Here is a 25,311-nt window from a genome sequence, read left to right on the forward strand (position 1 = left end):
TGTAATCCCAGAAGAGCCAAGTCAAAGACTTAAAATTTTGATGTTTTATACAATCAAGGTATGGGCAGATATGTCAGTGTATGGTCTGTGTTTCTTTCAAATATTGTTTTATTCCTCCATTCCTATAATAAACTGACTCTTTTTTTAAAAAAAATCTCTAAAATACTTACTTAAGTGTGTATTTTCTCTCAAACTAAAAATGTGTATTTTAATAGGTTTAAATTGTCAGAACTGTCACAACACTGAGAGAAGTGCAAAACCCGGTGGATAGCTGAGTTTGGATTTATATATTTGTCAGAGTTGCAGATCAGGTGATGATGTACAGCAGGTATGGGGTTTTGGTCCTCCAGATGTTGCTGAACTATAACCCCCATCGTCCCTAGTCATTTGCTGTGCTTGCTGGGGTTGATGAGAGCTGTAGCTCAGCAACATCTGGAAGGCCAAAAGTTCCCCACCTCTGATCTATAGGAATTTGCAAGGATTGAATTTCTCAGTAATCCCTTATGACCTACTTTAATAGCAACATACATGAAAAGCATGTATTTCTCTTTAAAGCTAATCCATTGATTAGTGAGCAACAAGGAAGTCAGTTTATTTAGATTCCCAAAGACTTGTGTTTTGGAACTGAAGATTTGAATCTGCTTGACAATAGAGCATAGTGGTTTATCAATTGATAGATTTTATTTTAACATTTATATCCTCCTCACTATCTAAAAACAGGCTCTTCAAGCAGCACATGAAACCAAGGAAATGAACAAAACAGTTGTTATAGGGCAATTGGTTAAATCTCCTTGGAACTAAGAAAGGGTCTGTAAGGTTGGAAAGCAGGGCTGATCCAAATCTTTTTCACATCAAAAGGTGACATATCAGGGAACAGAAAGCTTTCTCTGAAACAGCAGTGCTTCTCTAGAAAAAAAATCAATGTGAAATTGTGATCACTTTCCTCTCGGCAAAGGATGGTGTATACTGTGCTCTGCTGATCACTGCAGTTTGCTAGTTTAAAAGAGGTGACAATTTCAATCCTTGTCTGCCACCAAAAGAAAATATTTTCATGGTGGCATGAACTGTTCATGAAACACCCCCCCCCAGCACAACCCTTATGCAAATATGCTAAAATGGTATTACAGCATGCCAATGGAAAGGACTTCAAACACTGTATTCATCTGGTGATTTCGGTTATCACTGAATGAACTGAACATCAGTTATCATGAGGCGAATTATCACAATTCATTGTTTTAGTGAATGACACCATAATTAGGCATGGGCGAATCTGTCTGTACACATTCCATGCCACTTGCATAACTATTTATTTTTTACTCACAATTCCATTCTGTGCCTGATTTTATTAATTTCCATTTGTAAAAAGTACGTAATCAAGTATACATTTCAACTGTATACTTAAATTGTACTTAAATGTGTATGTTGATACATGTAAACTACCAAAACCTGTACTGCAACATCAAAAAAGTATAAAATCTGGTGGATAGTGAAGTGCTCATCTGCACATTAGTTCAAGAGGGCCCAATGAAGCCATTTTGTATAGGAACGCAAAGATCATTTCCTCAAGCATCCCTAGCCATAATAGGCAGTGGAGGCTGGTGGCTCCACTGTCAGTGGGGCAATGAATCCACTCCGGGTTTTAGTCCAAATTTTCAAGGAGCTATCCAAGGTGAGGGAAAGAGTGGATTCACTGTCCCACTGTCATTGGAACCACCAGCCTCTACCAATAATGGAAAAGCAAATGGGTTGCGCTAAAAGATGCTGATCTCTGGGAACTGATGTATGTTAACCTTTGGAATATTACGTACAGATATTACAGCATTTGAGCCACAACTTTAGCTAACAGTTCATTCTCTTCTTTCAGAGTGCCCCTCCAAAAAACTTCTGCCATCAATGTTAGCAGACGAAAGACACTATTCATTAATAACTCAAGCAGAAGATACTTCCACATTATTACTGATACAAAGCTGTATTTTCATTTGATTGAAAGCCATACTGTCTCATTTTGTGCAGAGAGGCGCAAGTGTCCATCTAAAAGATTATCTTGATTCATACACACACAGGGTGTTTGGATGTCAGCCCCTGAAAGCTCTTCCCCTCTAATTTTCTCCATTAACAGCTTCAGAAGCTGGAGTAGGTCAACCCATTAGAAGAAGCCCAACGCAGCACAATAAGTACTGCAGAGAACACTGTTAATTATAAGTACCAACACAAATTGCATTTCACCACTGGGAGCAAAGAGGATTTTTTGAGAAGAGAAATGGCCTAGCTAGCTACATGTATACATGGGCTCTGTGTTATTTTATTTTTTGTGCTACTAGAATGAGGTTGCAATCTATGCATGCCTGCATGAGAATAATCGCCATTAAACATAGTGGGACTTACTTTTGTTTTCATTGGTTTTGTTGTCATTTTAACTTTTTGTAAGTCACCCTGGGAACTTCTCAAATCAGATCAATCGGTTAAAAAGATAATGTGCATAGGACTGTGCTGCAGGCAATTAATTGGCTGTGGAATTTCTTTTCTTTCTTTTTGAGCATTATGTTTTGGCGTTGTTGCTTGTATATGCATTTGCTTTTCAATGCTGTTAACAAAATATTTTAATAATAGGACAAAATAATAAGGTAGCTTTCAGCAAGGAACAATCGTTTTTCAATTTTTAGAAATAAAGATAGAAGGGAAGGGGACATAGCAGGGTTTATTCCAAGCTTTTTCCCCTACTGCACAAGCAGCCAGCATGCTGCCCACCCTCAAACTATTCAAGTAATTAGACCCATCATATAAAGCCATTAGAAGGGCTTTTTGTGTGTGGGACAGTACTCACCAATATGGAGTACCAGCCCTTCTTTTTGTTACTGCCTATGCCAGCCATTTTGTGCTGGCACTCACAGTACTTTTATCAAGATATGAGTGCCGGCTTGCACCTTATTTTTGACCAAAAAAGCACTGACTAGTAGTATAAGATTCTCAAGATTTGAAAGGACTCAGTATTTATCTTCATTTTCTATTCCTTTTTATCTTTTCCCATCTATTTTTTTTAGAAACTTACCTAGCTCCTTATTCAATCCCATATGCTCAACTGCCCAGAAACCTATTTCACGCTGCACAATTATTTTTTTGGCCCCACTACACAAAATGTATCTAGCTGTACATTAGAATAAACCTTGGGACACAGCTAGTGGTAGCACATCTGCTTTGCATGCAGAAGGTTCCAGGTTCAATCTTGGCATCTCCAGGTAGGATTGGGAATGTCCTGGAGAGCTGCTTCCAGTGAGCATCAACAATATTGAGCTAGATGAACCAGTGGTCTGAGTTGGCATATGGCAGCTTCCTATGTTCCATGTGGTGCAGAAAGAAGAAAAAGTCTCCCAAGTGGCAGGGTGACAATGAATTCAGGTGGTTGGTGGTCAGGGAAAGAGGTTTTTTTTCCCCCAGTTGTGGTGCACCAGTCATTAAATACCCTCCCCAGAAAAGCTTGCCTGGCATGAACTGTGATATAATTCTGGCATTAGGTGAAGTCATTCTTATTTTCCCTGACACTCTAGCAAGCTGTGTGATTGCTTTATTTGCTTAACTGAATTCTATTGCTGTTGTGATTCTGTCCTGTGTTTGTATGTTTTCTTTTTTAATGTATATATTATCATTTTTACTGTACATCGCCCTGAGAGTTTTACTAAAAGGCAACAGAGAAATGCTTGAAATACATAAAATGAACAAGTGATTAAGTTTCTTAGAGAATTTCATGAAGTAAACTTAACCAGCTGACCATTTGCTTTCCATCTTAATGTGTGACTATTTCTGTCAATTGTTACACAATAAGTTCCAGGTGTCCTCTTGTTGACTTTGATCCAGGAATGTGTTTGGGACATCTGAAACTAATCAGCAAAAGGAGCAATGGAAGTGAAAAATACAGGATGTTTATGTATTTTATTTAACAAAATGTGCATACCACTTGATTGTAAGAAAACCTCTATGCAGTTTACAAGTTACTGTGGAGCCCACGTTGTCTGAACATATTATTCAGCAGAAGGAGCCATGCAACAATCAGCTCTAGGTCTGCTATTAGAAGGATTCCTCCTCTATTAAGGAACATATTTTCAAGTTAGAGAAACTATCCTTACCACAAATGGACAATGGGCATTGAGGTATGTTTCATGGCTACGAGTGCTCCACCCCAGTCAAGGAACCACACATTGTATTCTTCCTCAAAGATCTGCAAACATGTAAAGTACAGCATGAATTGTAGAGGCCTCCCAAGACTCTTGAAATAACCAGAAACATTTTTTATTTTATTTTTTGCAAAAAAATCCAGCTGCCCTTTGCACCTCTCACTTCTGCAGGAATTACCTGTCTCCAGGAATTTCCTCCATCTGAAGAAACAAACATGCCAACATCTGTGTATGACAGTTCTGGGCCCACATTGCCTGTAATAAAAGCAGATATATATAATAAGCTCCTTCGTGGCTAGAGGAGAATCACATTTTTCCCCCAATCAGTCAACTGCTGAAAGTTGTACTTTTATTTTTTCTTAATACAGAGATCACTAGAACCCTCTCTGGAGCTGATAAAAAGATTGAATGGGGAAAAGCCATAACACATGGAATTAAATGACTGACAAATGTGGCCTTATGGATGTCTGTTTACCCTGAGTCGTGCTGAGGTTTGTTTGTAATACACCAAACTATAAAAGGAGGCAGGTTCTAACAAAAGGACAATGTGAATGCTCCATCCGCTTAATGAGGGAAGATTTTTTTTTCCATCATGAAATTGTTATGGTTGTACATGTAGCCATAAATAGCATGCGGGCAAACAAGACTTTTAACTTGGGTCACATCCACACTATACACGTAAAGTTGCCCATCAACAGTTTGCAAGTTAGCACCTGGATAGCAGACTGAGCAGACACATGGGTCACCTGGCCATAGTCTTCCCCGTTGTGGTGAGTGCATTGTATTTCTATTTAAATTATAGTAATGCTTTTTAAATTTCCATCTGTACATATAAATTAACATATGCAATTTTTAGTGCAAAATGCTGTTCTCTCTCTTTTATGGTGAAGTGTTTCCTTTTCTCTTTCTTTGGCAATAAGCAAGTGGCTACCCTACCACTCAGTCATTAACAAAAAGGTAATAGGTGGATGGCATTAAAATCTAAGGTCGCAGAAAGTCTCCAAACACCCTACATACAATAACTTGGTTTAAAAGTTCTATGGCAAACAATGACTTCCTGGTGAAATAACTGATGCCATGTCTTTAGTTTCCAAAGTTGCATACTCTACAGTGTGGCTAACGTTTAAAGCAGACATTTATTTCATCCTATTAAAAATGACAGTAAGTAAAACTAGTTTGTCGTTTTGTTCTGTTTAACTTTAAAAAATAACAAGAAAGAAAAAGTCAGTCCCAAACTTCTGTAGCTCAATAGGGGCACAATAAATATACACTAATGAAAATGTTAATTGAGCTCCTGACATTTAATGTTTGAAAATGAAGAATTAAAGCCCAGATGCAACTTGACACATTCCTATCAGTGAGTAGAGGATGCAGCTTGCCAACTTGTAATGGCACTTATGTTGCTGAAAATAAAACCTGAGGCTTAATGATTGTGAATAATACAGAGTGTCACATGAAAGGTTTGTCCTGTAATTATTAAAGATACAGGAATGTTTATACTAAATATCATTGTGTCTGTGCTGGGCATCCACTATGTGGATGGGCATGGTACATCCTCTTGCTGGAGCATGCAGAAGACAAGATGATGAGACTCCTATATGTACAAACAAGCTCCAAGGAGCTTTGGTGTCCACATGTGTGTGTGTGTGTGTGTGTGTGTGTGTGTGTGTGTGTGTGTGTGTGTGTGTGTGTGTGTGTATCCATAAGCCATGCCATGCTTTAGGAACCACACTCTTGGGATGTCCCCTTGTTCTAGACTGGACTAGCACACAGGCTGGAACACAAGAAAGGGTCCACAGTACATAGCACATACAGAAAAGCTCTGAATCATCAGTTATGTGAAGAACATTGCAACCAGAATCCTTCTTAGAAAACTTCAATGTGCAGAACATGGATGAACAGAGCTTAAGTGCTGTAGATCAATGTCAAAGCATCTGCTTTGCTTGCAGAAGGTCCCAGGTTTAATTTCCTGGCAGCCCCTGTCTGAAACCCCAGGAAGCCACTGCCATTCAGTGTGGACAATACTGAGCAAAATGGACCATTGGTCTGATTCTGTACAGTGCACCTTTTGAAGTTACTAGGAGACAGAAAGCAAGAAATGCAATTATCCCTTTATAACACCAGATAAGACAAAGCACTGTTCCATACAACATATTTACATTTGCCTAAGGCAGTCAGCCTCAAACTGTGGGCTGGGCTCACAAGTGGGTTGCAGGGTTATGTGGGCACATAGTCTCCCACCATCCTCCCCTATCCAGAAAGATGGGTGTAATATCTCTGGCTTTCTCCTTTTGCCTCGCTGTTATAGCTGTACTAGGAGAAGTGAGGGAGATGGAGGCAGATGTGGGGAGGTGGAATGAATGGCTAGAGCTACATTATCCTCAAGCATCCTAAACTGGCCATGGCATGTTGTAACTGGCTCTGCCCCTACATTCAGCCATTTGGTGACTGGTGGTCTTCCCAAGTGGACCCTGGAGGAAGAAAATTTGAGAACCTTCAAAATAAGATTTATTTATTTATTTAATCATATTTGTATACCATCCCATCGCCGAAGCTCTCTGGGCGGTTTACAGTAACTAGATAACACTCATTGCACAGAACAGCACCCATTTTAGCTCCTATTTTCTATTCACCACTATGGTATAAGTAGATTCCCTTTTACTCCCTGCCCATCCACTCTTGCTAGTTCCATTCTTGACTTTTTTTGAGAGAGGTCATTAGAGTTCAGCTAGCAGACTGAAGAGAGCCTGTAGCAAATTTGAAACTTGTTTTACTTGTATGCAACATGCTATTATTTAAAGAGAAAATTATAGATGTGTTAATAGGTAAAATGATAGAGGATAACAGCTCTGTTGGTTTTCTTCATTCCAAGTTGCATTTCTATTCTAGTGATTTCTCAGTAAAATAACACTGGCCAGCTCTCCCTAGGACTGTGCATTTAAAAAGATACCATTATATTTTATTTCTAATTCCTGGAAATAGAAGCCTGCCTATGGTGCACATTTAGTGACAGTATTTCATTCCTACACGTTTCTAGATCTCACAGTTTCAAGGAAATGCTTAGGTTGGATCTATTGAAAGTGGAGAAATCAAAAATAACCTTGGTGGATATTCCACTTGCACAATTCCTTTCCATGCCCATAATTTTTAGGATCCCTTTCACTTAATGCCCTGCCCACCTGCCCTTTAGCCATGCAACAAGGATTGCCATTATCCCCTTTTTTGCAAAACATGTACCAACATTATACAAATGACTTAAAACTGTGCCACCTACAAAATTTATTCTTTATTTATTTATTGTATTAAAGTATTTATAAGCCACACTTTCATAAAAGTATATCAAGGTGGTTTACAACATACAAAAACATTATAAAATTAAAAACCAATAAAACATCATTAAAACATTAATAAAAGCAGCAACACATACTGCATTGCTTGGAAGAAAAAAATCATGTTAAAAGGTCTATCTAAAAAGTCAGGTTTTCAAGAGACGCCTGAAAGAAAGATGGGATGGTTCCTGCCAAACCTCTATTGGTAGGGAGTTCCACACAAGGCAGGACCTGCCACACTAAAGGCTCAGTTCCTGGTGGAGGCCAATCAAACCTCAGGGGCATGAGGAACCACTAAACATGCCCCATCAGATCTCAGTGATCAAGATGGAACACAGAGAGTCAGGCAGTCCTTAAGGTACTTTGGGCCCAAGGTGTTTAGGGCTTTGTTAATTAACACAAGTACCTTGAACCTTGTCTGGTAGCAAACTACCAACCAGCACAGCTCTTTCAGCAGTGGGGTAACATGTTGCCAGTAATTGCTCCTGTAAGCAATCTGGGTGCTGCATTCTGCACTAATTGCAGCTTCAGGACTAGAAAAAGCACTACAAAAAACACTGCAGTCCCATGTAAAGCATATTTCAGTAATCGAGTCTTTTTTTTTCAATTAATTTTTATTCAAATTTTAAAAACCAAAACAATACAAAAAGAAAAAACACAAATCAATAACTAATACAATAAAAAAAGAAAAAATATATAAAAATATTGACTTCCGATTTGTCATAGTTCAGCTATAAATCTATAATATATAACAAGCCTGTCTCTTAATAGATTATAAAATCACCTTCCTCCAGCGGTTATCTTAATTGGTTTCAAATCTCATTAACATCATATCATTTTATTCTTCCACAAAAAGTCAAAGAGAAGTTTCCAATCCTTGAGATATATGTCCATCAATTTTTTTCTAGATAAACATGTCAATTAATCCGACTCATCAAGTCTACTAAGTCCAGTAATTTCAAATCACTCTTCTTCCATTATCCGTATTGGTTCCATCTTCCATCTTCCATTTTTACGCACCCAATAATCTTGCTGTCATAGTCATATAATAAGAGTCTGATAGGAATTTCCTTTATCACAAATATTTTCTTGCCATCAATTCCGAACGTATCACTGAAGTATTGTTGCAAGGCCGCATCTCTGTTCCTCTTTTTTACATGATACACTAGCACATCTCTTGAAGATTTTTCCATTGACACAAAACAGGGATTAATTCTGTTAACTTTCTCCATTTCAAGTTCCATCAAATCCTTCCAGTCCAGGAATTTTTTTGAACCGATAATATCTTTATCTCCAATCTCTTCAATTCCTTCAGGGACAGCGCTGAGTTCCAAACCGTAATATTTGTCTCCAGGATCCATCACAGCCAGGAAATCCAAATCTTTTTCCATGCCCATATTTAATCCAATCTCCATAGTTTGAACCTTGCCTTTAATTTCTCTTTCATCCTTTTTTGGTTTTCCAGATCTATCTTTATTCTCCTTTCTCATAGAATCCTGAATTTCTTTCAGCTCCTGTCTCATTTCGTCAAATTCAATTCTCAACGCTTGACTATTATTTCTCAGTTCTTGTTTTATTGACTTAATCCCATTCATTATTTTCTGAAACATGTCTAAAGATAAAGTCCCTTCTTCTACATCCATGATCTTCTTAATTGTCATTCTTAAAGCCAAAGGAACAAAACTCCTTCAATTTTCAATGTCCCAAGCAAAGAGCAGTTTATTTCTTTATCCAGTTACAAAGGAGTTAATCTTTCAAACCAACTAGCATCACACTCTAGACAGCCCTTATCTCTTATATGCCCAGAAGTGCAAAAACAGCTTTAGTTCACAGCGTCCAAATAACTAGTAGCAGACAGAATGAGCAGATTCGTCAAAAAAAAAGTAGATCAGAAAAAATAGTCCCAGACATATATTACACAAAAGTCTTATAAATCAAAAAGATTTTTCTTTTCTCTTCCAATCAGAAACCCCTCATCCGTTGTAATCTTTATAATGCTATTTTCCATGTCAGCTTTTTGCAATTAAAAAAAGATAGGCTATTTTTATTTTCTTCCCCCTTAGTTCCGTGAGTAAAAGAGAAGGAAAGTTTTGACACACCCAGGTTTTCTTAATTGCTGGTTCTTTGACAAATCTCTTTAGCTGTATAGATAAGAAAGTAATAAGCGTAGACAGGAGAATGCTTGCCTGTTAGTCTGTTTTTCTTTAAAGAAAAAAAACCGGGTCACTTATTCAGCTGAGCTAGCTAGAAATCCTTGCTCCGTCCGAGCTGCTGGAAGACCTTCTTTCACAGACAATTCTGACGAATTCCAGTCTCCAACAATCACAACAAAGCTGTGTGGGAAATCTCACGTTTCTTCCTTATCCGGAAGAAATTATCCCCAGTCAAAAAAACCCCTTCTGACTGGATTTAAAACTGAAAAAGTTTCATCCAAGACGGGAGCCCGTCTCAGAGGCTGCACAGGCGGAGGGATCCTCCTGGGAAGTCAGTAATCGAGTCTTGAGGTTACCAACACATGGACCACTGTATGGTCAGGCTATCAGGGTCCAGGAATGGTCAGAGTTGGTTTACCAGCCAAAGCTGTCAGAAAGCACTCCTGGCCACAGAGTTCACTTGAGCCTCTAGTGACACAGATGGATGGAGGAGTACCCACAAACTGCATACGTGCTCCTTCAGAGGGAGTGCGACCACATCCAGGGCAGGAAATTGACCAATCTACTGGACACGGACACCACCCACCCACAAAGACTCTGCCTTTCCAGGATTCAAGCTCAGTTTATTGACCCTCATCCAGTCCACCACTATATCAAGGTGTACACTGATTCAAATTTAATGGAGAAATAGAGCTGAGTATCATGAGTATTGCTCTGAGACTCCTGATGACCGCTCTCCCAATACTGCTCTCTGGACATGACCCTGCAGGTATGAATGGAGTCACTGCAGCATGGTGCCACCAAGACTCCATGGTAAGTGGTATTAAAAGCAGCTGAAAAATCAAGCAGGAGGAGCAGGGTTGCACTCTCTTGTCCTTCTCTCTATAAAGGTCATTCATCAGGGTGACTAAGGCTGATTCGGTCCCAAATCCAGGCCTGAACCCAGTCTCATCCAGGAATGCCTGCAGCTGTTCCACCACAACCCTCTCAATCATCCTTCCCTTTACGCAGAAAGTAATGTAGAGATGGACTGAATATAAGATTTATATTCTTTTCCAGGTAAGACTTCAAGTTCCTTGTTGCTGGGCACAGAACAAGGATGCTGAGCATGCTCAACTCATCCCTGTAAGAAGCCACACACAAAGCCTGCTCAGAATCATCATTTCCTGCTGAGTGCTAGCATGCTTGCTTGCCTCTGTATATGGCAGCTAATGACTTCCCCCAAACGTTGATTTCTTCCTTCATAGAGAGATTTTTTCTTTTTTTAAAAATGCTTGCAAACGAGGGAAGAGCAAATTGGAAAGTGAAGGGAGGTCATTTGCAACCCATTTCAATGGCTGATCCAGATATGGCTCTGAATCACACTGAAGTATTTTTTAAAAAAATCCAATGGAGGTTGCATTCAGACCTTTCCCCTAATTTGAGTCCTGTCTAGTTAGTTGGTATATGCCAGGTGCCAGAGCACTTGGAGTTAGAGCCTCTCTTCTCCCTATGCTGGGCTGGTGATATAAGGAGGGACCTGTAGATGTGTTTGCTGAAACATTCTATAACACAGCCCATAATCTCCTGGCCTGGGAAGCCAGTACACACCACAAGACCAGTCTGATGACACTGGCTGAAATAAAGCTCCCCGATTCACTGCTGACACGTAGGGAGGCCATCAGGGTCTCTGTCCTGCCCGAACCCACTGATGTCAAACACAAATGCAGAGGTGTGTTTTTCTTTAGTAGATTTAACTGAAAGTTTCAGTTTAGAGTGCTTCATCAATCAGCTTACAGATTACACAGGATTCAGCTTCATTGCTAGGAAAATCTAGGCATGACTACACTGCACTAAGACATTGTTGCAGCAACTAGACACGCCTCCTCACCGACCTTAAATAAAGAAGGGCGGGTGCCCTACTTGCGTGGACTATCACTGTGGAGAGCGCATGTGCAGATGACAGGAGGGGGCTTTGTGCTGGTGACGGCGGAGTGGGCAAAGGAAGGGGTGAAAGGTAGGCAGAGCAACATCTTCCTGACTGGGCCGGGAGTCCTTGCTAGTAACTGGATCTATAGAAGTAGAACTGTCACTGGCTACAGCATGGGAGCTCGCAGACTCCTGCGTGCCTGAAGACATGTCCTTCCCACTCAAAGGCTGAGTCCTCCTCTTCATTCCCACTGCCCCATGCCTGTTCCGTGGGGCTCATGACATACTTCCTCTGTGTCACCAGACTACCGGCCTTCAACCTGAGTACCTATTGTTTACCTGTCTAGCCCAAAGTTCTTGCCTACCTTGAGCCTGAGCAACTGAAGGTACAGAATATAATTTTGTTTTGTTTTGTAATGGGTTGTGTAATCAGCCAGCAGCTGGAAGAATTCACAACAGGCTTCTGTGATCAGGAATATACCAACAAGCTGGAACTTTTGTGAAATTACAGGCCACATCCCATGTTAAACATACAAGTTGTCTACTGTGAAAACCATTCAGCAAGCTTTTTTGTTACTTTGAACAGCTCCCAGTAAGCTAAGCATTGTGGGAATTCTCCATAAGGCTGGATGACTATGACCATCCTGACAAGGTAGCCTACTGTGAGCAGGCAGCTACAGACATAAAGGGGCTGTGATGGCTGTCAAGATTAATTACCAGGGTTTGGGCACTGCTGGCATTTAACATCATAACAGGCTGTCATTAGAATCCTGCGATCTGCTAAAGACAGGTTTCATCAACAAGCAGACAACATCAATGCACTGGTGACTGAGTGTTCTCAGTTTCTTTTTTGATGGGGAAAACAGTCCATGAATTATGAGTAACATCTCTTAAGCTACTGTTAGATATACCCCTACAACTAATTCTTTGGCAGCATCTTTGTGAATATCTAAAGCATGGAAATGGCCCAGAAGTATTATGCCCACATACAAAGTTGTTGCCAGTCACTCCAGGGCAGGCTGCTATGCAAGGAACATTGTCTCATCAACAAACAACCACAGCGAAAAGCTTGAATGAACCCTTGCTAAAGAGTAAGGACACACTATTCCATAGCAAACAACTATCGATTCAGCAGGGCATAAAATGGCATTGCTTCAAAGGAACTGTATCACTGGAGACCAGCTAAAGATCTATTTATGATAAAACTTTCTTTCCACATTATGTAACTTCACAGGAAAGGAAGCAAGACTGAGTGCTGTTTATAGCCACCATGATCATCTAGACAGGGGGGAAATGGCACTGGCATTTTTAAAACATCTCATTTCAATATGCAAATATACACCATATTTTCAAACACACACATATGCTTACCTAACAGCACTTTCAGTTCTTTATGCTTTACCCTGGTATTACCCATCTCTCTTCACAGATTCTACCTCCATGCTTTAATATGAGGCCGAAATTTAGTGAGTTGTTGAAGACAGCCAGGCTTGCAGGCCAGTAGGCCAAACTGGCAGCAAATAACCGTGTTGGATTGGGTGTAAGGGTTACTGGGAAACACAGCAGCATCAGCATGGATCAATACTATTGCACAGGCAATTGACTATGACACCAGAAGGAGCATTGTGATAGCATGAAAAGCCCTCACAGAAAACAAAAAATGGACAGAGAGATGGCAAATCAGAGGGATAGAGAAAAGACTGGACACAATTTCCACATAGTAGCCTATAAGGCTTTCAAGTCACCACAGAGGCAGATGAGGCGACACAATCATCAGTGTGATTACAACATAGCAAGAAAGATGACTCCCCAAAATTCAGAAGTGGAAAGATGTGCTGTTTGCTTTAAATGTGTATTATACAAATGGGATTTTCCTTACTCTTAATGCAAGGTACTTCATTTTAGTAATTATTTCTTCTGTTAGCCAGGTTGTGGAGCCACATCATTCTTCCCAAGATCAGCCATATGTTACATCAGTGAATACAACCCTACGGGCCTACGAGGGTATGCTACCAGTTCCAGTGGGATTGCAAGTGGCAGGCATCATAGTAGGATGGACTAGCATTAATTGCTTTGTACTTGCCCCAGAACATAATACAGCAGTGTGGTGTAGTGGTTAGGATGGTGGACTAGGACCTGGGAAACCAGAGTTTAAATCTTTACTCAGCCATTAAGTTCACTGGGTGACATTGGGCCAGTCACCAACTTTCAACCTAGCCTACTTCACAGGCTTGTCAGGATAATTTGGAAAGTGCAGGAGCCATATGCTGCCTTGAGCTCCTTGGAGGAAAGGTGGGATATAAATGCAATAGTAATAAAATTACATAGGTGGTCAAATAGAGAGGAACATTTACAAATAGGCGTTATAAACATGTTAAATCATATGTGTAAATCACAGATGAAAGAGGATATTGAAACAGTATTTTGACTGTGGCTGCATTTTGGCTTTTAATCTAGCCACACAAAACCATGATCACTCAATCAACTAAAGTGTCCACTTGGAGAAATTGGACCATTGGTCTCACCTGAAGGGTGATTTTCCTATGAGTACGGACATCACAGTGGGGTGTTAGCTCCACCTATCGTGCGAAGGCAAGAATGTCTTTGAAGTCAAGACTAGGGGCGTCAGGCCCCTCCCACTCTCCAGTTCATTCGCAGCGAGTCTAAGGAGAAATATCTAAAAATACAAGAATAAGGCCAACCGGCCTGGTAGCAGGAAAATAACACAATAGTACCATGCATAGTAACATGACTCCAACATAGCAGTATAACAGAACTAGAAGTCTTGACTTCACTCTTAAATTTAAATATAATAGCATAACCGTAACATATAATACATTAGAAAATATATAGTCATCCTCCAACTGGGAGGGTCGTGATGTCCGTACTCATAGGAAAATCACCCTTCAGGTGAGACCAATGGTCCATTTTCCCTATGAGTCCGGCCATCACAGCGGGATGTACCACAGCAGCCCATACAGGGAGGGACCACCCACGTGTTAATCCTCATTAAGAACCTGTTGCAACACTCGTCTGCCGAAGGAAGCGTCAGCAGAGGCATAACGATCAATTTTATAATGCCTTATAAACGAGTGTGGGGTAGACCAGACTGCAGCCCTACAAATATCGGCAACAGGAGCATTAGTGGCAAAAGCAGCCGAAGTGGCAGCTGACCTGGTAGAATGAGACGTAATACTAGCTGGGACTGACAGCTTCAGGGACTCATATGCTAAAGTAATGCATGCCCTTAACCAACGGGATAAGGTAGAATTGGATACTTTATGCCCCATAGACCCTGGATGAAAGGATACAAACAGAGACTCCGTTCGTCGAATCTCTTGGGTCCTAGACAGGTAGGTCTTGAGAGCCCTCCGGACATCTAATGAATGCCAAGCCTTTTCGAGAGGATGGGTAGGATTCGGGCAAAAGGAAGGCAAAACAATGTCCTGGTTGCAATGAAAAACTGAATCGACCTTGGGACGGAAGGAAGGATCAGTCTTCAGCACAACAGAGTCCTTATGGAAAACGCAGAGGTGTCGAGCAGAAGACAATGCGCCCAACTCTGAAACGCGTCTGGCAGATGTGATTGCGATCAGAAACAAGACCTTGAAGGACAGTATACGTAGGGACACAGTCCTGATGGGTTCAAACGGAGGGCGTTGCAAAGCCTGCAGAACTTTCGGCAAACTCCATGAGGGGAACCGATGGACAACAGCCGGAGAGCGTAGGGCGACTCCCCTCAAGAAGCGTTTGATGAACGGATGTGAGGAAATATGATCTCCAGGAGAGGACACTGAGAGAATGGACGACAGAGTGGACGCATGTCGACGTAAAGTGTTGGGTCGAAGTCCCATCATAAAGCCGCTATGGAGAAATTGCAGCACCTGATGCACAGTGGCCTGGGATGGATCATGGTGGTGAGATTGACACCACTTGGAGAAAGCCACCCAGGTATGTTGTTATTATTATTATTATTATTATTTATTAAATTTATATACCGCCCGACTAGCGATAGCTCTCTGGGCGGTGAACATAAAATAGTATAAAAATACAATGAATAACAAAATAATATTAAAATACAATCAACAATACAATAAACATTATTAAAATTAGATCAATGTAACTTAAAATGCTTCAGAGAATAGGAAGGTTTTGACCTGGCACCGGAAGGAAAGCAGAGTCGGCGCCAGGTGTACTTCCTCAGGGAGACTGTTCCATAGTTCGGGGGCCACCACTGAAAAGGCCCTAGATCTTGTCATCACCCTCCGGGCCTCCCTGTGAGTTGGAACCCGGAGGAGGGCCTTCGTAGCAGAACGTAGTGCACGGGCCGGTTCATATCGGAAGAGGCGTTCCGCAAGGTATCGTGGTCCCGCACCATATAAGGCTTTATAGGTTAATACCAACACTTTGAATCTAGCCCGGAAACATATTGGCAACCAGTGCAAGCTGGCCAGAACAGGTGTTATATGCTCGGACCGCTTGGTCCTTGTCAGCAATCTGGCCGCCGCATTTTGCACTAGTTGTAGCTTCCGAACTGTCTTCAAAGGTAGCCCTACGTAAAGCGCATTACAGTAATCCAAACGTGAGGTTACCAGAGCATGTACCACTGATGTAAGGTCCTCTTTACTCAAATAGGGACGTAGCTGGGCTACCAACCGAAGTTGGTAAAACGCATTCCTAACCACCGAGGCTACTTGAGCCTCAAGTGAGAGGGAAGAGTCTAAAAAGACTCCCAGACTACGAACCCGGTCCTTTAGGGGGAGTGTAACCCCGTCCAGGACAGGGTATATATCCACCATCTGATCAGAGAACCCGTCCACCAACAGCATCTCAGTCTTGTCTGGATTGAGCTTCAGTTTGTTAACTCTCATCCAGTCCATTGTCGAGGCCAGGCAACGGTTCAGCAAATCGACAGCCTCACCTGAAGAAGATGAAAAGGAGAAGTAGAGCTGCGTGTCATCAGCATACTGATGACAACGCACTCCAAAACTCCTGATGACCTCTCCCAACGGCTTCATGTAGATATTAAAAAGCAGGGGGGACAAAACTGACCCCTGCGGGACCCCATATTGGAGAGCCCGCGGTGTCGAGCAATGTTCCCCAAGCACTACCTTCTGGAGACGACCCGCCAAGTAGGAGCGGAACCACTGCCAAGCAGTACCTCCAACTCCCAACTCCGCGAGCCTCTCCAGAAGGATACCATGGTCGATGGTATCAAAAGCCGCTGAGAGATCAAGGAGAATCAACAGAGTTACACTCCCTCTGTCTCTTTCCCGACATAGGTCATCGTACAGGGCGACCAAGGCTGTCTCAGTGCCAAAACCAGGCCTAAAACCCGATTGAAATGGATCTAGATAATCAGTTTCATCCAATAGCGCCTGGAGCTGGCCAGCAACCACCCGTTCCAAGACCTTGCCCAGGAATGGAACATTCGCCACTGGCCTGTAGCTGTTAAAATTGTCTGGGTCCAAGGAAGGCTTTTTCAGGAGTGGTCTCACCATTGCCTCTTTCAGACAGCCCGGGACCACTCCCTCTCGTAAAGAGGCATTTATCACTTCCTTGGCCCAGCTACCTGTTCCATTCCTGCTAGTTTTTATCAGCCAGGAGGGGCAAGGATCCAGTACCGAAGTGGTTGCACGTACCTGTCCAAGCACCTTGTCCACGTCCTCGAGTTGAACCAACTGAAGCTCATCCAACAAAACAGGACAAGACTGTGCTCCGGACACCTCACTAGGATCTACTGCTATAACTTGAGAGTCTAGGTCCCGGCGGATACATGAGATCTTATTCTGGAAGTGATCGGCAAACTGATTACAGCGGGCCTCCCATGATTCCACCCTGTCCGGAGGGTTTGAATGGAGAAGCCCCCGGACAACTCGAAAGAGCTCCGCTGGGCGGCAAAGAGATGATTTAATAGTGGCAGCAAAATGATGTTTTTTAGCTGCCTTCACTGCTCCTACATAGAGCTTAGTCGAAGCACTAACCAGCGCATAATTGTATCCGTCGGGAGTTCATCTCCATTTCCGCTCAAGCCTCCTCCTATCTTGCTTCATCGCTCTCAGCTCCGGAGTATACCATGGAGCTGTATGAGCTCTACACAGGAGAGGGCGTGCAGGAGCGATCGTGTTTACAGCCCGGGTCATCTCCGTATTCCACAGAGCGACCAGGGCTTCAGCAGGAGCGCCAGTCCTATCAGCCGGAAAATCCCCCAGAGCCCTTTGAAAACCTTCAGGATCCATTAGTCTCCGGGGGCGGACCATTTTAATAAGTCCCACACCCTTGCAGAGGGAAGAGGTTACTGAAAGTCTAAACTTCAGCAAGCAGTGGTCTGTCCATGACAAAGGGAGTGTTGTAAAACTCCCCACATCCAGATCACTTTCCCCATGCTCAGTAGCAAAAACAAGGTCTAGAGTGTGCCCCGATACATGTGTTGGACCACTAACATATTGAGACAGCCCCATGGCTGTCATGGAAGCCATGAAGTCCTGAGCCGCGCCAGACAAAGTGGTCTCGGCATGAATGTTGAAATCCCCCAGTACTATTAGTCTGGGGGACCTCAACAATATATCCGAGACCACTTCCGCCAGCTCAGTTAGGGAAGCCATTGGGCAGCAAGGTGGGCGGTACACCAAAAGGATTCCCAGCCTGTCCCTCTGGCCCAACACAAGGTGTAAACACTCCAGGCCAGTAACTGAATGAACATAGTGCTTGGTGAGTGAGATGGAACTCTTATAGACGACAGCAACCCCACCTCCCCGACCCTCAGATCTACCATGATGCTGGACCAGGTACCCCGGTGGGCAGAGCTGAGAGAGACCAACTCCTCCCTGCTCACCCACCCAGGTCTCGGTTATACATGCCAGATCGGCTGCCTCATCCACAATCAAATCGTGGACGAGGGAGGTTTTATTATATACCGATCTGGCATTTAATAACAGCAACTGGAGATCTGAGAGTTGGCTGATAGGACTACCAACGACCTTGCGGGTGTGGGAAGGACCGGAACAAGGCACAGCCACAACATGTCTGGACCGCGTTCCCCTTACCTGGCACGTCCTTCTCACAGCGCCATACCTTCCTTTGCCCGTCACTACGGCAATTGGGGCCCCCTCAAGTCTCCCCGCCTGATGGATAAAACTCTCTCTGAAGCACATAATACAACTAAAATATACAACAATTAAACGTATAAAAACAGCTATATATACAGCCATATATACAGCATATAAACAAACATACATTCATATAATCAGGCACCCATTCATCTCAAATTGCATCAACACACCAACAAAAAGTAAAAAAAAAAAAAAGAAAAAGAAAAAGAAAGGAGCAGCAGCAGCAGCAGCAGCCTCTTCTTCCCTTGGGGCGATGCTTTCTTTCTCCTGCAGGGCCTGGGTCTCCCAGGCCACCTCAGCCAGCCGGCTTATGTATCCCTCCAAAGAGGGACAGGTGGTAAGAATCAGTCCTGGCTGGCTGGGTACCTGGGGCCTGGTCCTGCCAGGCAGAAGTCCCTCAGGGAAGGGTGGTGGAGGTGGTGGTCCCGCAGCAGCAGCAGCAGCAGCAGCAGCAGCAGCAGCAGCAGCAGCAGCAGCACAGCAGCACAGCAGCACAGCAGCACAGCAGCACAGCAGCACAGCAGCACAGCAGCACAGCAGCACAGCAGCACAGCAGCAGCACAGCAGCACAGCAGCACAGCAGCAGCAGCAGCAGCAGCACAGCAGCACAGCAGCAGCAGCACAGCAGCAGCAGCACAGCAGCAGCAGCACAGCAGCAGCAGCACAGCAGCAGCAGCACAGCAGCAGCAGCACAGCAGCAGCAGCACAGCAGCAGCAGCACAGCAGCAGCAGCACAGCAGCAGCAGCCTCTCCTTCCCTTGGGGCGATGCTTTCTTTCTCCTGCAGGGCCTGGGTCTCCCAGGCCACCTCAGCCAGCCGGCTTATGTAACCCTCCAAAGAGGGACAGGTGGTAAGAATCAGTCCTGGCTGGCTGGGTACCTGGGGCCTGGTCCTGCCAGGCAGAAGTCCCTCAGGGAAGGGTGGTGGAGATGGTGGTCCCACAGTAGCAGCAGCAGCAGCAGCACAGCAGCAGCACAGCAGCAGCACAGCAGCAGCACAGCAGCAGCACAGCAGCAGCACAGCAGCAGCACAGCAGCAGCACAGCAGCAGCACAGCAGCAGCAGCCTCTCCTTCCCTTGGGGCGATGCTTTCTTTCTCCTGCAGGGCCTGGGTCTCCCAGGCCACCTCAGCCAGCCGGCTTATGTAACCCTCCAAAGAGGGACAGGTGGTAAGAATCAGTCCTGGCTGGCTGGGTACCTGGGGCCTGGTCCTGCCAGGCAGAAGTCCCTCAGGGAAGGGTGGTGGAGATGGTGGTCCCACAGTAGCAGCAGCAGCAGCACAGCAGCACAGCAGCAGCACAGCAGCAGCACAGCAGCAGCACAGCAGCAGCACAGCAGCAGCACAGCAGCAGCACAGCAGCAGCAGCACAGCAGCAGCAGCACAGCAGCAGCACAGCAGCAGCACAGCAGCAGCAGCACAGCAGCAGCAGCACAGCAGCAGCAGCACAGCAGCAGCAGCACAGCAGCAGCAGCACAGCAGCAGCACAGCAGCAGCACAGCAGCAGCACAGCAGCAGCACAGCAGCAGCACAGCAGCAGCACAGCAGCAGCACAGCAGCAGCACAGCAGCAGCACAGCAGCAGCACAGCAGCAGCACAGCAGCAGCACAGCAGCAGCACAGCAGCAGCACAGCAGCAGCAGCCTCTCCTTCCCTTGGGGCGATGCTTTCTTTCTCCTGCAGGGCCTGGGTCTCCCAGGCCACCTCAGCCAGCCGGCTTATGTATCCCTCCAAAGAGGGACAGGTGGTAAGAATCAGTCCTGGCTAGCTGGGTACCTGGGGCCTGGTCCTGCCAGGCAGAAGTCCCTCAGGGAAGGGTGGTGGAGATGGTGGTCCCACAGTAGCAGCAGCAGCACAGCAGCAGCAGCCTCTCCTTCCCTTGGGGCGATGCTTTCTTTCTCCTGCAGGGCCTGGGTCTGTTGATAAATACGAGTGGTAGATGGTCTTCTCGAGGCCAACATAATATCAATCACAGCGTCAGACAGTCCAGCTGACCTCAAATGTCCCCGTTCAAATGCCACGCTGTTAGATTGAGCCAAGTAGGGTCCTGGTGCATTACTGGACCCTGGGATAGGAGGTCTGGCCTGACTGGAAGTGTCCAAGGATCCATCATTGACATTGCCAGAAGATCTGAGAACCACGGTCGGCGTGGCCAAAATGGTGCTATTAGAACCAGCTGTGCCCTCTTGGATCGGGCCTTCCTCAAGGTTTTGGCTAACAATGGTATGGGAGGAAAGGCGTACAATAGACCGTCTGGCCACGGTGTTGTCAGAGCATCCACTGCTTCTGCTGTTGAGTCCAGGTATCGGGCAAAGTACCTGGGAAGCTGGCAATTGCGACTGGAAGCAAACAGGTCGACTGAGAGGACGCCGAACCGACACTGGAGATGATGGAAAATGGCTGGATGAAGTTTCCATTCTCCCGGAAAGACCTGTTGTCTGCTGAGCCAGTCTGCTGTCACATTCCAAATCCCTCTGAGATGTTCTGCTTTCAGGGATTGTAGATGTTGTTCTGCCCAGACAAAGATGAGGGAGGCTAAGTTCTGCAGAGGACGAGACCTGGTGCCCCCCTGTCTGTTCAAATGTGATTTTACACACGTGTTGCCTGTTCGAATGAGCACATGGTCCAAAGGGAACAGAGACTGAAAATGACGTAGAGCTAAATGGACAGCCTTTAGTTCCAGCCAGTTGATGCTTTGAGATTGCTCTGCGGTGGACCAAACCCCCTGAACGTACTGGGAGTTGCAGTGGGCTCCCCAACCTATGAGGCTGGCATCTGTAGTTACCACGGTTCTGCGGGGTTCTCTGAACGACGTGCCCTTGGAGAGGTGATGAAACTTGGTCCACCAGCGGAAGGAGAGGCGCAGTGCGGGGCTCAAACGAACTTTTCGATGGTTGGAGTTGGCAATATCTTTTTGAAAAGGCAACAGAATCCATTGAAGGAACCGAGTGTGGGCATGAGCCCATGGCACAATGTGGATTGTAGAAATGAACATCCCGAGCGCTCTGACGAGAAGCATGACGTCTGCGGATGTTTGTTGCATCAGGGACCTTGCGATGCTTGTGATGGCAGTGATGCGATCTGGAGCCAAGAAGACCATTGCCTGCAGGGTGTCCAACATTGCCCCTAGATGTAGTAGGCGTTGGGTTGGTTGGAGATGGCTTTTGTCGAAGTTGACAAGCCAGCCGTATGTCTGCAAAACATTGAGGGTGATCATTAAGTGATGATGGGCCAGCTCCTCAGACTTGGCCCGTATTAGCAGATCATCCAGATATGGGTAGATATGAACCCCTTGGGTCTGGAGGTAAGCCACTAGGATGAGTAGCACCTTGGTAAACACTCTTGGAGCAGAGGAGAGGCCGAATGGCATCGCTCTATATTGAAAGTGCTGGTGGCCAAAAGCAAACCGAAGAAACTTTCTGTGGGCTATACAAATGGGCACATGGAGATACGCTTCCTTAAGGTCGATAGAAGCCAGGAAGTCTCCTTCATGCAGACTCTCCGTAATGGAATGGAATGATTCCATTTTGAACCTGCGATATGTTACAAAATTGTTGACAAACGAGGTCTAATACCGCCCTCCATGATAAATCTCGTTTTGGCACAGCAAATAGGAGGGAGTACACCCCTTCCAACCTCTCAGTTGTGGGGACTGGCTCTATCGCCGCTATGTCCAAGAGGTGGTGTATAGCTGTCTGCATGATGTTGTGCCTGGCTAGTGCCCTTGGGCAAGGAGACGGTTGGAATCTGTCTGATGGGGTTGCCCAGAACTCTATGGCATAGCCATAACTGAAAAGGTCCCTAATCCAGGAGACCGTAGTAAGGCGCAGCCATCGATCTCCAAAATTAAGTAATCTGCCACCTATGGGGAGGGCATTAGTACTACTTGTGTAGGTGAGGGCCTCCCTTATATGAGGACGATGAGTTGCCCCTGCGCCCTTGGTACTGACCTCTGCCCTGGGAGCGTCGGTTCCAGGAGCCCCTGAATGCGTTGGGGTCATAAGATCTGAAGTCGCGGCCTCGTCCTCCTGGCCGCGTTCCTCGAAAGGGCTGGTTAGAACGGAAGGAGGGAAATCGCCTGAAAGACCTGTAGTCGATGTTCTTGACTGTGGCCAGAACCGGTTTGTGGGCGTCTTTTGGATCAACCAGCACTGCCTTTAGAGCTTCCTCGCCGAAGAGTAGAGATCCGGAGTAAGGAGCCCTGGACAGGTTCAATCTGGCCGCTGAATTAGCTTGCCAGTGGCGAAGCCAGAGGGTGCGTCGAGCGACTATTTGATCCGCCATGGCTCGTGCCCCTAACTGAGCGGCATCCAGAGTGGCATCGGCCACAAAAGCTGCTGTCTTACGCAATTTCAATAGTGCTCTTCTGAGGGCGACAGGATCAGGGTTAGTGTCCTCTAGAAGGTCATCCAGCCACATCATAGATGCTCTGGAGAAAATGGAGGCTGAAGAGGAGGCACGCATGGATAGGGCAGTGGCCTCGTGATTCTTGCGGAGGGCAAAGTCTATTCGTGGCTCAGTAGTGTCCTTTAGGTGGGATTCCCCTTCCCTGGGCAAAAGAGATCGTGAAACGAGGCGAGCGATTGGTTCATCTATGCCAGGGACGTCTAACTTGGTGGCAAAGTCTGGAGCAAAGTCTGGAGCTAGGGCATAAAGTCTGTCAGCCAGGTTCTTGAAGCGTCGAGCTTGGAGTGGATGAGCCCATTCTTCAGAGGCTAATTTGGCAATTGGGTCCGGCACCAGGATGTAGTGTTCAGTAGGTGCAGGTGATTTGAGGACCTTGGCCACTTTGATAGCTGGGGCGGACGAAGTTGAAGGTGCAGACTGGAGACCAAGGGTATTAACTACTCTACGTGCTAGCGGTTGATAGTCTGAGGTATTAAACAAATGATACGATGTATCCTCCTCATGATCTGAATAGTCGCTCCAGTCGTCTCCTTCAACATGGTCAGTGAAAGTTGACTCCTCCGCATACGAGGCTTCGTCCGTACATCTGCCTCTGGCTACGTCAAAGGGATCTGGTGAACAGGAATGATGAGCTTCATGAGACGCACATTGGTCCATGTTGAGTTGAGGTATAGCAGGAACTTGTGGTAGTGACTGCATTTGGGTGAAAAATGCCAGCATGGCTTGAAGTTGGGAGAGGAAATCAGGAGACAGCTGCAGTCCAGATGTGGCAGATGTATGTGCCTGAGGGGCTACTGGAACAGATGTTTGGAGCGGTAAAACGGAGGGAGGTTCGTTAGGCGAACACTGAGCGGGGAAGCCAACAAACTCTTCCTCGACAGAGGAAGCAGCAGGAGAATGGAGAATATCGCTTATGTGTGTTTGTGCTGTGGTTGGCACAGAAACATAACGTGGGCGCTTTGGTTTGCTATGGCTGGAAAGATGTTTTGTCTTAGCCAGTGCCTTGGCATGTCTGGTCTTAGTCATGTTAGGATGTTGTGGCTTGGCTGTTTGTGGCATGCCTGGCTGATCTGGCACCATATGGGTTAATTGCAACATGCCTGGCTGTTCTGCCATCTTATCTGAACTTGGGTGCAGTACACTGCCACGGAGGGGGCAGGATGTAAAGACCCGAACTGGCACAGCGTACGACCACGGAGGGGGTAGAATACACTGGCAGATGGCGAAATGCACTGCCACAGAGGGGGCAGAATGCACTGAGGTATCAATGTAATATGATATAGGCTGTATTTAGAGTTGGCACACTCAGATTAGTGCTGTAGGCTGGGTTTCAGGCGTGGTACACGGCCCCAGAGGGGGCAGGATATACCAATATAAATCAGATTTAGTATGAGTCCGCCACTAAGATTAAAGCTCCAGCCTGATGATACAATCCAGCCACTAATATTAAAGCTCCAGCCTTGATAATACGATCCAGCCAGTAGGATTGGAGCTCCAGCCTTGATAATATAATCCAGGCACTAGGATTACAGCCACAGTAAATTTGTGTGTAAGTCAGCCCAGTGAAAGTCTGTCTGCAGCACATATACAACACACACACGGATAGATAGCCTGCAGGGAAGGTATCCGATGGTTAATGAAGGGTACCAAAAAAGGCGGGAAATTTGAATTCAAAAAATAGCGCCCGGAAAAAAGAGCGGGAAAAAATGATCCAAAAATGGCGGAGGGAGGAGGAGCAATGGCGGCCGCCTGGTAACGAACTGGGGGAAGGGCTGCCCAGCACAGTCTCGCAGGAGGAGCCGCGGGGCCGGTAGCCGCACTCGCGGCTCTAAAAAACCCCAAGACAGAGAGTGCCGAGAAAAAGCTGTGTCGTAAGAGGCAGCAGGAGACAAGCCTCCGTCGCCGCCGAGTGCAGACCTCTCCGCGTCAAAAATTAAAGCTACGGAGAGAACGGGAGAGAGAGAGCCGAGTCCACAGGCTCCGGAGAGGCAGTACCCCGGCCGGCTAAAGTTGGGTGACGGAAAGAAAGGGCAGGGAGCCGCAGCCGCAAGCTCCCGCCTGGGAGAGAACCGCAGCCGCGGTCTCTCCAAGAGCTCCTTTGAGCGCTGCTTAAGGCAGCCCGACACAGGGAAAAATATCTCCGCTAGCTCCCGATGGATGCAACAGAGCCAGGGGGGGAGGGGAGCTCAAAAGCGGCCAAAAACAAAGAGAAGCGCAGCCACGGTCTCTGAGGGAGC

The 25,311-nt window shown here is 45.5% G+C and overlaps 1 protein-coding gene across 1 annotated transcript in view; it reads right to left on the reverse strand.

Moving 5' to 3' along the window:
• The window catches only part of SORCS3 (sortilin related VPS10 domain containing receptor 3), an 800,669-nt gene that overhangs the window by 141,385 nt on the left and 633,973 nt on the right, over positions 1 to 25,311 (reverse strand). Inside the window, exons 12-13 of the mRNA XM_061636066.1 lie at positions 4,348 to 4,424; positions 4,122 to 4,213 (exon numbers count right to left, since the gene is read on the reverse strand). Coding sequence (XP_061492050.1) covers positions 4,122 to 4,213; positions 4,348 to 4,424 — 169 coding nt within the window. The remainder of the gene's footprint in view (positions 1 to 4,121; positions 4,214 to 4,347; positions 4,425 to 25,311) is intronic.

This window comes from Rhineura floridana, chromosome 7 (genome assembly GCF_030035675.1).
Source record: "Rhineura floridana isolate rRhiFlo1 chromosome 7, rRhiFlo1.hap2, whole genome shotgun sequence".
NCBI classification, from domain to species: Eukaryota; Metazoa; Chordata; class Lepidosauria; order Squamata; family Rhineuridae; genus Rhineura; species Rhineura floridana.